The following is a 13,268-nucleotide window of genomic DNA, read 5'->3' as shown; positions in this document are numbered from 1 at the left end:
AATTTTCATTTTCTAGTGATCCAAATATATGCATGACGACAACGACAGATATAAGTAGTGCTACAAAAATATCAATATTTTATAATGAAATTATGAATTTATTGGGGCTAAAACAAAATAAAAGAGTAGTTGAAACAGAATTTATTTCAATGAGATTGATATTGAATTACATGTCCTGATGTCCCTCAATTAAACGTCGATCTGATGGAAACTCAGTAGGTTTATTCTCTTTCGGAATTGCAGACTTGACAAAACGTGCAGGTGCTTTTCCACTCGAGCTTAATACAGCTAGAAGGTCCTGTCAGTTCAAAGTTTTTTTTAACCTAAGCTACTGTGTTAAGACTTGAGAGTTGAGAGTCACTCATCTGTTCTTTAAAGCATTCAGATCATTATCCAACTATACTTGTGGACGTAATTGAATAATTGGCTCTTCTAACCTAAATACATCAAACCAGTTTCCTTCATCTTTCCATAGGAGAAATCTCGATTTGTTTTTATGTTATAAATTAGTTCTAACTTTATAGTCCATTTTATTTAATCATGTACTTTACATGTTAGGAACGTGTCAATTTTATTACCTAGCCATCTGATACAATGTTTCGGTTTTGATAACATTAATATAAGGAGATTCCGATCAACCACTAGACATTAATCAATATTTATATGGCGAGGAAATATTAGTCACCTAATCACGCTCACTTTTGTGTGGTGTGGGAGGCTTCAAATCAATCGTCATAATCTGATTACCCTAGAAGGATAAAACAGACAGCAGTTAGGTGTTGATGTCATCTTGCCGAACAAGGAAGCTGAGTGTACTTTACATGCCCATTTTTCTGCGCAAGCCGAACCAATTAATTGGTTCATAATTTATCAAATTATTTATCAAAACTGTTTTGGACTTGAACAAATAAAAAGTGTAATCTTTACATTACTAAGTATATATGATGAAAACATAGGTATTACGAGAATGGACTGCGAAAGTACCAAAATTCACATATGCTACACAATATTTTGACATATTAGGTTGGGCACGTTTTTGCAGTGTCAATCATGTATTAGAAGTCGCACAATCTTGTGTTTACATTGTAAGAACTTCATGGTCTATGATGATATATGTGAATATATCAATCACCAACGAAGAACATGTAATGTCTAGTAAAATGGGTGGAGTACCTGCCGTGTGGTTTTGACCATGCATCAACAAGTTTCACCATTTGCGAAAACTGTTGTGGTCCCTTTTAACCATCGTACCATTTTACATCATATAGTAACATACCCAGCTTTAAACATACATCTGGATTTGCCAAAGCTTTGGTCCATAATCAACCTCGTATATCTTTAGGCTTTTGATCCTCCTATGTCATTTCTTCAGATTTTCAAGGGATTGAACCTTAGTGACTGCATCGGTCATGAGATCGCCTGAAAAAATACATGTATGAAACCTTAAGTTATCTTGATATGCTTGAATTTGGAAGTGATTTAAATTTCAGCTAACTAGTAAAAGGTCACATTCGTTGGATTGAACGAATCCCACCAATTGTGGTCATCGTGGTTAGAAAGAATAACTTTGTAATCAAGATCGACATGTAGGGATGCATGATATGTTTTAGAGCATGTCCAACAGAGAGTTTTCTCTTTGGAGTTTTAAAAATACATATATGTAATGTACACACACATATCGGTATTTTTAGAACTCTAAGGGGAGAGCTTCCCACTAGGGATGTTCTTAAGATTTGAAAAGTGCATTAAGTAAATAAGGATGTTTTTAAGACAATAATATCCTTTTTCACAATAAGAACTAACTAGGATAAAATATGTGTCTTGCGCATGGCAAATTTATATGAAAACTATTTAAGAAATATCGTATGAAAAAATTAAATTTATATTCTTGATCGAATAAATATTTTTGGCCCTTAACTAATTTTTTAAAAACTTTTTTTGTTAATTATATAATTTGTTTACTAATGAGCTCATCTCATTTTAAAAATATTTTAGGTCAAAAAATTATTTATCGCATAAGAACCTAACGTTTAGACTGAAGAATTTAAGGCCTACTATATGGTTACAATGAAACTATGAGAGCTCGGTTTTATATTATGATTTAGCCATTAAAAATTTAGTTATGGTTATGAAAAGTTTACGTTCACGTGTCAATCCTAATTATGCTTTTCATTTTTTTATCCATTTTTTCATTTTGGTTATTGCTCGATATAAATATTTATTTTGAGTTTATTCTCATTTTGTTATTTTGTTTTGTCCTGAGATTTAGAAAATATTTTAAAATTATTAAAGAGATACATACTTAGGTTATGATCCGCGCTTTGAGAAGAATATATATTTTATATTTATTACTTATTATGTATTTTTCTGTATATTACGAGATAATAAAATATTAATTATATATTAAATAACTAAGAAATCAGTTAATATTATTTAATAAATTGGCGTGCGCATATAATTTAAACTACTGCTCTTGTTTATTCGCAATCATTTTAGGATAAATAAATCAAAACAATCTCTTATCTATCGTATATGATATATAATTAAAATTAAATGATATTAACATAGATATATAGTATACTTTTAATATGGATATTTATTAAATAAGGTTTCTACTCATATGATTTTATGATTATTTGCATATTTATTAACAAAATTTTACACCAACGATTTTTTTTAATGTGGAATGTTTAGTGGCTTCAATAATTTATAATCATTAAAAAAACAATGAAAATTTTAAAATTAAAATATCAACTTTTCAATATATGTTTAACGTAGATATCAAAATATAAGTATGTATTTTCATATGATGTATATATAGTTTAATTTAAACGATATGAAATATATATATATATATATATATATATATATATATAACATAAGCACCTATTAAAATAAAATTATTTATTCATATGATTTTATAATCATTGTACCTTATTATAGAAAAAAATTTAAACCTTGATCACAAAAGTTTATGTGACACTTTTAACAGCTTTAGTAATTTATACTCGTTTTGAAAAATTCAAAATACAACATATACAAAAAAAATATAATATTTTATTATATGATTAATGTAATTGTGTAATTTATTATAATAATAAATAATTTAAAAAATGATAGAAAATATACATATTGTTAGCAAATCTTTATTATTTAAAATCATTAATTGTCATATATATATTAATCACATTAGGTAATTCTGTAGATTTTATTTAAGGAAATAATTCAATTTGATAAATGAATGGCCTATAATCCCTTATATATTAATTGAAAACATTACAACATTGTTTTGTAGCCACATGTCACCATGAGAATGAAATTCAGAATTTTTAGAAAATAGATTGGTCCATCTTAACTTATATTATATTTTTTATTAAACGAACTATTAAATTTATAAATAGTATACAAAAGAATATTCTGCACATTCCTTAAATAAAAGGTACGGAATTTCTTAATATGATTAACGTATATATGACAATCAATGATTATGAATATAAATATTTGATAATAAGTTTTGTATCTTAGCTCTTTTTGTTTAATTTTCTATTATTAAAAGATATTAAACAACCACATTAATCATATAATAATAATAATAAAAAATTTATATGTTATGTTTTGAATTTTTAAAATGACTATAAATTACTAAAAACGTTAAATGTCTCACACTAAAATTTTATGATCAATGGTTTAAACTTTTTGGTAATAACAAGATACATATGATCATAAATCGTATGAATATAAAATCTCATTTACTAGACATTCATATTATATATTGATATATTTAAAATTAAACTATATAACATAGAAAAATACTTAAATATGATAATTTCTAAATTTGTATTGAGAAAGTATTAAAACCTTAATATTTTAATTTTAAAATTTGCATTCAAAAAATCACACATTAGAAATTTTTTGTTTATCATATGAGTATGAATTCTCAATGATAAATATTTATATAAAAATATACTATATTTCTATGTCCATGTCATTGAAATTTAGTTATATACGATATAAAATAAATAAAATGATTATTTTGATTTATATACCAAAAAGTATCGTAAGTAAACAAGATGCATTTTTTTATTTATGTATTTACTCTTATTTAATAATATAAATGTTACGTAAATGAATACAAATAAATAATAATAGATAAAAAATTAATTTTATATATAACATTCATCCCACACAATTGCGCGGATCTTAAGCTAGTAGACATACTATATAATATAACATTCTTTAGCAATTTAATTTTGGACTAACAAAATTCTCAATTGATTCTCAAGTCGCCACGTAAGCAAAATTAGCAATTACGTGACAACTCAGTATTAACACTTTTTTAATTAATACAAATTACGAGCTATAACAAAAAAATTCTATTTATATATAGGGGGTATATAGTTTTTCACAGTTTAGTTTTTTACTTGCCTGCCAGTAATGGGCCAAAAGCGTTGACAAATAGGTTTTTTGGGCACACAACTTGATGATCCCCATTGGGCTTTAAGTTAAAACTAATTGATTGGGAAGATGAGACCCATAGGAGCTGGAAACGAAAAAGAACACGTCGTAATCAAACTTCTCAAAGCAGAAACGATAGGCTCAGGCGCAATGAGCTTTTAAAGGCCCATGACAAAACTAGAACTTAGTGCAGATTACAAGTAATCTCAAATGTCATCGTCATTTTCCTCTTCTTCTTTGTTTCCAAGTTCGTTTTCTTCTACCCAGAAAGCAAAAGAGAAAACACGATGGAAACAAAAGGCAATACAAATTTACAATAAAAAAAACAAGAAAGAAAGAAAGAAAGATAATTTTATTTCCTTTTTAGTTTTTTCCAATTTGGAAAATGGAAGTCTTACACAACAACGCACCTTCTTTAATAGCAGTTTTGACGTGGTAAGTGGGTCCTACAAAAAGACTTCTTACCATTACAATCGTGGTCCGAGCACTAGCCTCTTCTAACTTCCAACCCTTCTCTCTCCCGACCCTCGCCTTCGTCTTCTTCCGTAATCATGGCCTCTTGCGCTACCGGAACAGAGGCGGCGATCAGAGCAGCGGCATGTAGAGACGGAGACGCGGCGGCTCATCTAAAGCTGGTCTCCGTCCTCGTCATCTTCCTCACAAGCGTTCTCGGAATCTCCGGACCTGTTCTTCTCGCTCGTTACTTCCAAGGGAAGCCTCTCTACGACAAAGCCGTCCTCGTCATAAAATGTTTCGCCGCCGGCGTGATTCTCTCGACGTCGCTAGTCCACGTCTTGCCGGAGGCGTTCGAGTCTCTCGCCGATTGCCAGGTGTCGTCTCGACATCCGTGGAAAGATTTTCCGTTCGCCGGTCTGGTGACGTTGATCGGAGTGATCACGGCGTTGTTAGTTGATTTAACGGCGAGTGAACATATGGGACACGGTGGTGGTGGTGGAGGGATGGAGTACATACCAGTTGGTGGTGAGGCGGTTGGGGGTTTGGAAATGAAGGAAGGAAAGTTTGGGGCTGATTTGGAAATACAAGAAAGAAACGAGGAGGAAATTGTGAAGATGAAACAGAGATTAGTGTCACAAGTGCTTGAGATAGGGATTATATTTCATTCAGTGATAATTGGCGTGACCATGGGAATGTCACAGAATCAGTGCACCATTAGACCCTTAATCGCTGCTCTTTCGTTTCATCAGATTTTCGAAGGTTTGGGCCTTGGTGGTTGCATCGCTCAGGTCAGTTTCTTTCTTCATTTTGTTTTCTTTCTTAAACTAATTAATGCAAAATTCTAATACTACTGTATTAGAGTTGAAATTATTAGGAGAACATTTAATGATACAGAGAAGAACGGATGTGTGTGTTAGTGCTGAGTCTGCTGACTTCTAAAATATAAGTACTAAACTAATTAAAAATAAATAAAAAACCTTGAAGAAGTATATTTGTTAGATACAGTTATATATAGATGTTGACATTTTAGCATTTCATATGATGTCAACATTCTAAACTAGAGATATTGCATTTCATATAATGTCAACATTCTAAACTAGAGGTATTCATTCCTGTTTATTTAACGAATAAAATATGATGGGTTAGTAGTAGGCTTGTATATTCAAGAGAGCTTTGAATATGTGATCTCTAAATATATTTTAAAAGTTTATTTCTTCATAATCATGTACTATATGGCAATAGTGACAAATAATAAGGTGATTCTAAGAATATAAACATATACGATCATGCATAACAACTATATATGAACCCAAACAAACCTTTATAAAAACCAAACCGAATGAAATTCATGTGTCACTTTGGTTTCTGTATCGAACCGAAATTTGGATTGGTGACCCTGCAATATCACAACATTCGTGTGTCTCATGTATCGTTCCCACTATAGTTGTTTTTTCATGACATCTTAGAATGAATAAAAAGAAGTTACATAGTCAGTGTATAGTTTACCACTGTAGTCTATAGTTATGGTTTTTTATGCCAAGAAAAAAAATGTTATGGTTGGTTTTGATTATTTTCTTTATTATTATTCAGGCCGGGTTTAAGGCAGGGACAGTGGTCTACATGTGCTTGATGTTCGCAGTAACAACTCCTCTCGGGATAGTACTTGGGATGATGATTTTCGCAGCGACCGGCTACGATGACCAGAACCCAAACGCATTGATAATGGAGGGTTTATTAGGATCACTATCCTCAGGGATTCTAATATACATGGCCTTAGTCGACCTAATTGCGTTAGACTTCTTCCATAACAAGATGTTGACTACGGCGGATGAATCAGGTTCCAAGCTGAAGAAGCTTTGTTTTGTGGCCTTGGTCTTGGGTTCTGCTTCTATGTCACTTCTTGCTCTCTGGGCTTAGAGGCAAAAACTAAACGTGTTATATATACCAAAAGTGACCATACCAAAATGTTATGACTCTATAAAATATGTTTAAAACTTTATAATATAATCTATTCCACATCTTTATGTATATTTACACATTTAAACTTCTATGTTAAACAAAGTTAGATCTTTCTACTATGCTACTTACTATGTACTGTACTGATCTTATTTTAACATCATTTAGACGTAATAAACCATTCCAACTTCGAGCAGAGAAGTATGAGGAACATTAAGCACAACATCCGTTCCTCTGCAGTTGGTGCTCATGAACGCAAACACAACATCCACCGCTAACTTCTTCAACACGGAAGAAGACTGCTTCGCCTTCGCGTAAGACTGTCCCAGTATATACGCTACTCCTGCCTCTTTCGCCTCCATTATCTCCAAAGTCTCTTCCTTCCTCATCCTCAAGCTATCACACCCTTCTTCTCCTTCGGTTCCCGGTTCGGTTTCAACAAACTCCACAATAGCAGAGACTAACCGGCTTTCGAAGTCATACATCTCCCTCGGAACATCTCTGTACCCATACCTAACCACGCTCCTAAACATCCCATACTCTTTAGGACCAACTCTGCTTATCACAAACCTCTCTTCTTCTCCAACGTATGGAACCTGAACTGACTTAACGCATACAAAGACAAGCACCCGGTGAAAGGCGGGCAAGTTGGTGACGAAATGTCCGAAGACAGCTGGGACTCCGGTCACTAAATTGGTGTAGACAAGTCCTATCCCGGGCACTCTCACCATCCCTATACTCGGTCCTAACGCGACGATCCGGTCTATTGACACCTTGTTCTCAACGTCGAACTCGTGTTTCTTTGTAGTTCCGTAGTTCCAGATGTACATGACGGACATGAATGTTAAGGAGAGGAGGATAGGGATCCAGCCGCCTTCGGGTATCTTGTAGACGCATGAGGAGAAGTAGAGAAGCTCTACGGAGCCGAAAGAGATCAAGAAAGCGAGAACTGTGATGGTTCTCTGCTTCCAGACGATAGTCATCACTAAGCTCATCAGACATGTGGTCACAAGCATCACAGACGTCACAGCAAGTCCTGCAGGGGAAAGCAAAAAGAGATTATTATAATCTAAAACGTTTATGTTTATGTTAATGATGATGATGATGATGGTTTTTATTTACCGTATGCGTGGCCGATCATGTTAGTGTCTCTTAACCCTACCGTGACAGCCAAGCAAAGACACATTAACATCCAGTTAACTTCAGGAATGTAGATCTGTCCGTGGATTTTGCTTGAAGTGTGAATGATCTTGACGCGAGGGAAGCAGTCAAGAGCACAGCATTGGCTTATGATTGAGAACGTTGCGGAGATGACAGCTTGGCTTCCAATCACAGCTGCAAATGTAGCTATGATGAACACTGGCCAGAACACTGGCTCTGCAAAACATAAACTTGTAGTTATGAATAAAAGATCCCACACTTGCTAAAACCGTTGAAGAAGTTGTGTACCTGGTATTGCCTTGTAGAAGCTTCTCTGAATGTCTTCATGGTGTTTAGATAGAAACGCAGCTTCACCCATGTATGCAAGAATCAAACAAGGGTATACAAAGAACGAGAAAGCCACCTGCTTTCAGTTTTACGCTCAGAAGAGGACTCTTTTCATTTGAAAGCCTATCTTATAGAGTTAAAATGCTTTTACCTTGATGGATAGGGAAGAGAAGTGGCCTAAGTCAGCAAACATAGTCTCAACACCTAAGGAGAATAAACACAGTAGAAGAATCAAGAACATAATCTTTGATGATGTTATTGATAATGATTAAATGATATTTGGTTTCAGTAACTTTACCAGTGATTGAGAGAACAACACCTCCAAGTGAAACCCACCCTTCTACACCGGTGTTTCTGAGGAACTTATACATGTAAACGGGTGAAAGCGCAGAGACTATATGAGGGTTCCATTTGATAGTGTTGTAAACACCAATGCTGCTGATTGAGAGAAGCCAAGCAGTGGATATTGGTGCGAATATGAAGGCCACTCTATGAGTACCAAAACGCTGGACTGAGAATATCGCCACCAAGATGATACAAGAGATGATCACAACATAATCTGCAATTAAAAGAAGACTTAAGCTTTTGATATATATATGTATGTAGTGAAAGTAAGCAAACAGATTCAGACATACTCTCGTGAAGTTGTGGAATCTTGAGCTTCACTCCAGAAACAGCTGAAAGAACTGCAACAAACAAACTGTGTTTAGAATTTGATAAACTGAATCTAAAGAAGAAGAATCTTGAGTTAAGGGTTAAATGAATGAACCTGAGATTGTTGGAGTGAGGACACTATCACCAATGGCCATACACGTCCCTAAAAGCACAAATATCAACAGACCCTTTTGAGACTTAGGGTGCTTCTCAAAGAATGACTTAACCGCTGCGCTCTGCCTTGTCTCTCCAGGGCTTCCCGTTGCATATGTTGACAGCTTCTCATCCATTTCTTGATGGTTTGGTAACACTCTTAGCTTCGCATACCTGCAGAGAAGCGAGTACAACGCAAATGTCCCACCTTCTCCATTGTCATCTGCTGATAGGACAATGAAAACGTATTTGAAAAGAGCAATGAGTGTGAAGGTCCAGAAGATGAAAGAGAACACTCCAAAGATCTCTTCATCGTCTTCATGGAGACTTAGTTTCCCGGAGAAAGTGGTTTTGTAGACATAGAGAGGCGATGTGCTTAGATCACCATAGATCACTCCAAGGCTTTGGTAAGCCAAAGTCAGAACATTGGCACATGAAACAGTCTTCTTCAAGTGCTGAAACATTTCAACAAACAAAGATTATGAATGTTTATCCACAAGGCTTATGTATATACAAAAAAAAACATTAAATTTCTCAGAAAGCAATAACCGATCAAGTATAATCTCTAATCTTTTTCCTTAAAAATACAGACTTTTTATTGCAAAACTAATGTCTCCTGCTTAATTACATCAACACTCACAATTAGAAGTTTCAAATTCACAACTTATCTAATTTCAACAAACATGAAAAAAGCGTCCACGTCTTAATTTATTTATTTAAATTTTGGGTAAATATCAAAGTCAATATGGTTAAGCAAGAGGACCTACCAGTCCTACTTGAGAAACAATCCAAAAAACTTATTGAAGAAGAAGAAGAAAGAACATTTAAAACCCTTTGCTTTCACTTGTTGTTCTTCTTCTTCTTCTTCTTCCAGATACGAAACCGAATCTCAACCACACAAGTTCTTTACTGAAACTCGCATTGTCTCCAAAATAGAAAACCCAGAAGAAAAGTTTGGATCTTTTAAAAAAATACGAGAGACAGAAGTGATTGTCTTTAACTCTTAACTAATAGACAGTGAACATGAAAACAGAGCAAACTGAGAGAAACAAAACAGACCTGTCGAGAGATTCCCTGTTCGATTAGAGAGGGTGATTGGTTCATTGCCCCAAGCAAAGTGTTGTTTTCAGTTTGGAGAAAGATTTGGAGAAACAGAGAGAATATTATAATGTGAAGAGAGAGAGAGAGAGAGAGAGAGAGAGAGAGAAGTTGGGAAATGAATAAAGAGAAGTAAGCGAGTCTCTGAGGAAAGATAGGAAGAAGAGTGGTGTGTGATTTGGTGCAAAGAAGAAACTTTGCAGGTTTTTCATTTAATGCTTTTGCTCATTCTCCCTTTTTATATTTCCAAATAAAAAGCTTATAATTTTATTTATGATTTATTTTTCATTAAAAAAATTTATAAATTATTTTGTGTTGACAAGCTTTTTTGTTGTTTTGTCATTTCTCTCAATAATCATTCCTAGCATTGTCTTATAATAGTATATTTTATTAAATTTTTTATATATCATTTATTTTAAGATATATCATTATTTATGAATAATAGCTTCGGGTAAATATAATTACAGTACTACAGGCAAACAGCTAATTGGAACAGTAATTCTGTTCGATAGAATAACCTACATCACCTACCTCTGTAACAAGACAGCTAATGATGGGCTGTAATATTAATTACTATCTGCAATATTTAACCTTGATATTTATTTACAGATTAATGGCCTATTTATTGCAAAATTACGTATGATAGAGGCCTACTGTTATTTATTTACAAATTAATGGCCTAAATAGGGATCGCACAATAAAATATGGTAATGGTGAAAAAAGTGCAGAATATATTGATGAATAAAGTTTTGGAGTGAAATAAGTTTTTGAATGATGCATTCTTTTTCTTTTAGCAATTTAATAAGCAAACATATATTTTTAAATCACGATTCTATAAGAGTGAAGATTCCGGTAAGAAAAAAATGTCAGTACATACCTCTACAGATGATTCATTAGAGCATCTCCGAGGGCACTCTATTTTTTCCTCTATAATTTACACTAAAATAGAGTAACTCTATTATAGAGTTAAATTTGCTCCAATGGTTCACTCTATAATAGAATTACTCTATAATAGAGTGAAATATAGAGTAATCTTATTTTTTTACTCCAAATATAGAGTGAAAAAATAAGAATACTCTATATTTCACTCTATTATAAAGTAACTCTATTATAGAGTGAACCATTGGAGCAAATCCAACTCTATAATAGAGTTACTCTATTTTAGAGTGAAATATAGAGAAAATTATAGAGTACCATTGGAGATGGTCTTAGGGCATCTCCAACCCTACTCCATTTTTGTCTCCAAACTCAATTATGGAGTAAAATCTTCTCCAACCTCATTCCATATTCAACTCCAAATGGAGTAATAGCTAGGGTTACTCCATTTATGGAGTAATCTTACCCATTACTCCATTTTGGAGTTAAACTTTTTATATTTATGAAATAGTCTTTTTGATTTTTAATGTTTTTATTTCATACTTAAAATAACATAAAAAAATATAATATTCCACAAAAGATTACTAATTTATAGTTTACAGAAAATATGCATAAACGCATAAAAGTCAAAACTAAGAATAAAAAATATAAAATAAATATAATATAATGTAAATAAGTAATTTAATAATTAATTCGGTAAATTGTTTTCGAAACTACCAAAAGTGGTGAAGTATTATTCAAACGGAATAGATGAGTTTTTTAATTTTGTGGGTCAAAATTTTGATTGATAACATTTGTACTTGTTGAACTTGATATATGCACAAACAAACAATAGGACCCAATACATAATTCAAATTACAAAACAAAACTTTATTTTTTCTTTATGTTCTTTTAATGCATAAAAATATTTTTGAATTAGAAAATTGCATATGATAAAATCTGCACGAATTGAAATTGGAAGATAATCTCTAGTTGTATTTTTAATGATAAATATTTAGTTTAAATAAAATATATTATTTTAGAAATTTTGTAAACATAAAATAGTTGGGTTAATTGTTAATTTTTATAAGTTGAAGGTACTAATAACAATTATTAACTAAATGAAAAAAAATTCTTTTTGTTTGGAGTAAAAAATGGAGTAATTCATTGGAGTAAAATCGAACTCCATTTTGGAGTTACACCATTTTGGAGTAAAATTTGGAGTAATACATTGGAGATGCTCTTAGTACAATCAGTCAATCATAAGAAACTATAGTCTATATCTCATATGAAACACAGAGATTAGAGATAAGTTCCTTAAAAAATACGTACTTAACTTTATACGTTTTTAGATAGTCATTTGGGTCATATAATATTCATTTTCATACTTAACCAAATATTGTGAATTTTTAAATTTTGTGTACGCCGTCAATAAATACTGTTAAGCTTAATATTTTTATGCTTTACTGTTAATGTTTTAGGCATGATAATTTACAATTTGTTGTGACTGATTCGTTTTTTTTTTTAACATAAAAAATGTATATTGTTCAATTTTTACTATTAATGAGTTTTTGGTTAGATTGTACATCCTAATCATCATTTATTTAATTTTTTTTTGAACAACCATCATTTATTTAATATAAGGCCTTTCTTAGGCTTAACACAATAAAAGTATTGTGTTTCACACTAAATCTTACCTAAAATTAGCGAGAAAAGATGATTAATACTGAAAATTACAATTTTGTCTCAAGGAAACAAAAAAATATATAAAGACAGAGTCTTCTTAAATATCTAATAAATATGAACTCCGAAATATGTAATCACTATCAGATACTGGATCAATTTATCTGATAAGTACTATATACATTCTCAAATTAAAAACTCTGGATTACTTTGAATAGTTAACTGGTTAAGTAATAAAATTCCAAGATGGCCAACAAAATTGACTGAGTTTGAATAGTCAGTCAATTGAGTAACCAAATGCCTGAGAAGAAAGAAAACGATGGATTGGGATTCCGGTCCAACTCTTTTATGTTTTCAGAGATAACTTAGTTGTGTTACAAAAATAAAAGAGATAACTTAGCTATCCCTCCTCTGCCATTTTCTAACCAAACTAATAAATAATCATCAAAGATTCAAAGTGTTGATATTTG

At 32.2% G+C, this 13,268-nt stretch overlaps 2 protein-coding genes across 2 annotated transcripts; one reads left to right on the top strand and one right to left on the bottom strand.

The window, feature by feature from the left end:
* Positions 1–4,689: 4,689 nt before the first annotated feature.
* LOC106451450 (zinc transporter 6, chloroplastic) lies at positions 4,690–6,980 on the top strand. Its single transcript, XM_048774320.1, has 2 exons — positions 4,690–5,699; positions 6,502–6,980. The coding sequence occupies exons 1-2, from the start codon at positions 5,007–5,009 to the stop codon at positions 6,826–6,828; spliced, it is 1,020 nt and encodes a 339-aa protein (XP_048630277.1). The 5' UTR covers positions 4,690–5,006; the 3' UTR covers positions 6,829–6,980.
* LOC106451446 (potassium transporter 1) lies at positions 6,895–10,594 on the bottom strand. The gene is made up of 8 exons (XM_048774319.1): positions 10,222–10,594; positions 9,125–9,617; positions 8,991–9,041; positions 8,654–8,914; positions 8,507–8,559; positions 8,317–8,431; positions 7,990–8,244; positions 6,895–7,903 (listed from the first exon to the last, which is right to left on the bottom strand). Exons 1-8 carry the CDS (start codon positions 10,264–10,266, stop codon positions 7,032–7,034), a joined length of 2,145 nt encoding a protein of 714 aa, XP_048630276.1. The 5' UTR covers positions 10,267–10,594; the 3' UTR covers positions 6,895–7,031.
* Between the last annotated feature and the right edge of the window lie 2,674 nt (positions 10,595–13,268).

The sequence above is a fragment of the Brassica napus genome, unplaced genomic scaffold (genome assembly GCF_020379485.1).
Source record: "Brassica napus cultivar Da-Ae unplaced genomic scaffold, Da-Ae ScsIHWf_3084;HRSCAF=3898, whole genome shotgun sequence".
Classification (NCBI taxonomy): Eukaryota; Viridiplantae; Streptophyta; class Magnoliopsida; order Brassicales; family Brassicaceae; genus Brassica; species Brassica napus.
This window is presented reverse-complemented; position numbering and strand designations above follow the sequence as displayed.

Bases quoted from the DNA above. Each gene is read 5' to 3' on its own strand.
- LOC106451450 (XM_048774320.1), top strand. From the start codon at position 5,007: ATGGCCTCTTGCGCTACCGGAACAGAGGCGGCGATCAGAGCAGCGGCA. The intron at 5,700-6,501 runs GTCAGTTTCTTT...ATTATTATTCAG, and splicing joins TTGGTGGTTGCATCGCTCAG to GCCGGGTTTAAGGCAGGGAC.
- LOC106451446 (XM_048774319.1), bottom strand. From the start codon at position 10,266: ATGAACCAATCACCCTCTCTAATCGAACAGGGAATCTCTCGACAG. The intron at 9,618-10,221 runs GTCTGTTTTGTT...GAAATGTTTCAG, and splicing joins AACAGGGAATCTCTCGACAG to CACTTGAAGAAGACTGTTTC. The intron at 8,560-8,653 runs GTAAAGTTACTG...TATTCTCCTTAG, and splicing joins TGTTGTTCTCTCAATCACTG to GTGTTGAGACTATGTTTGCT.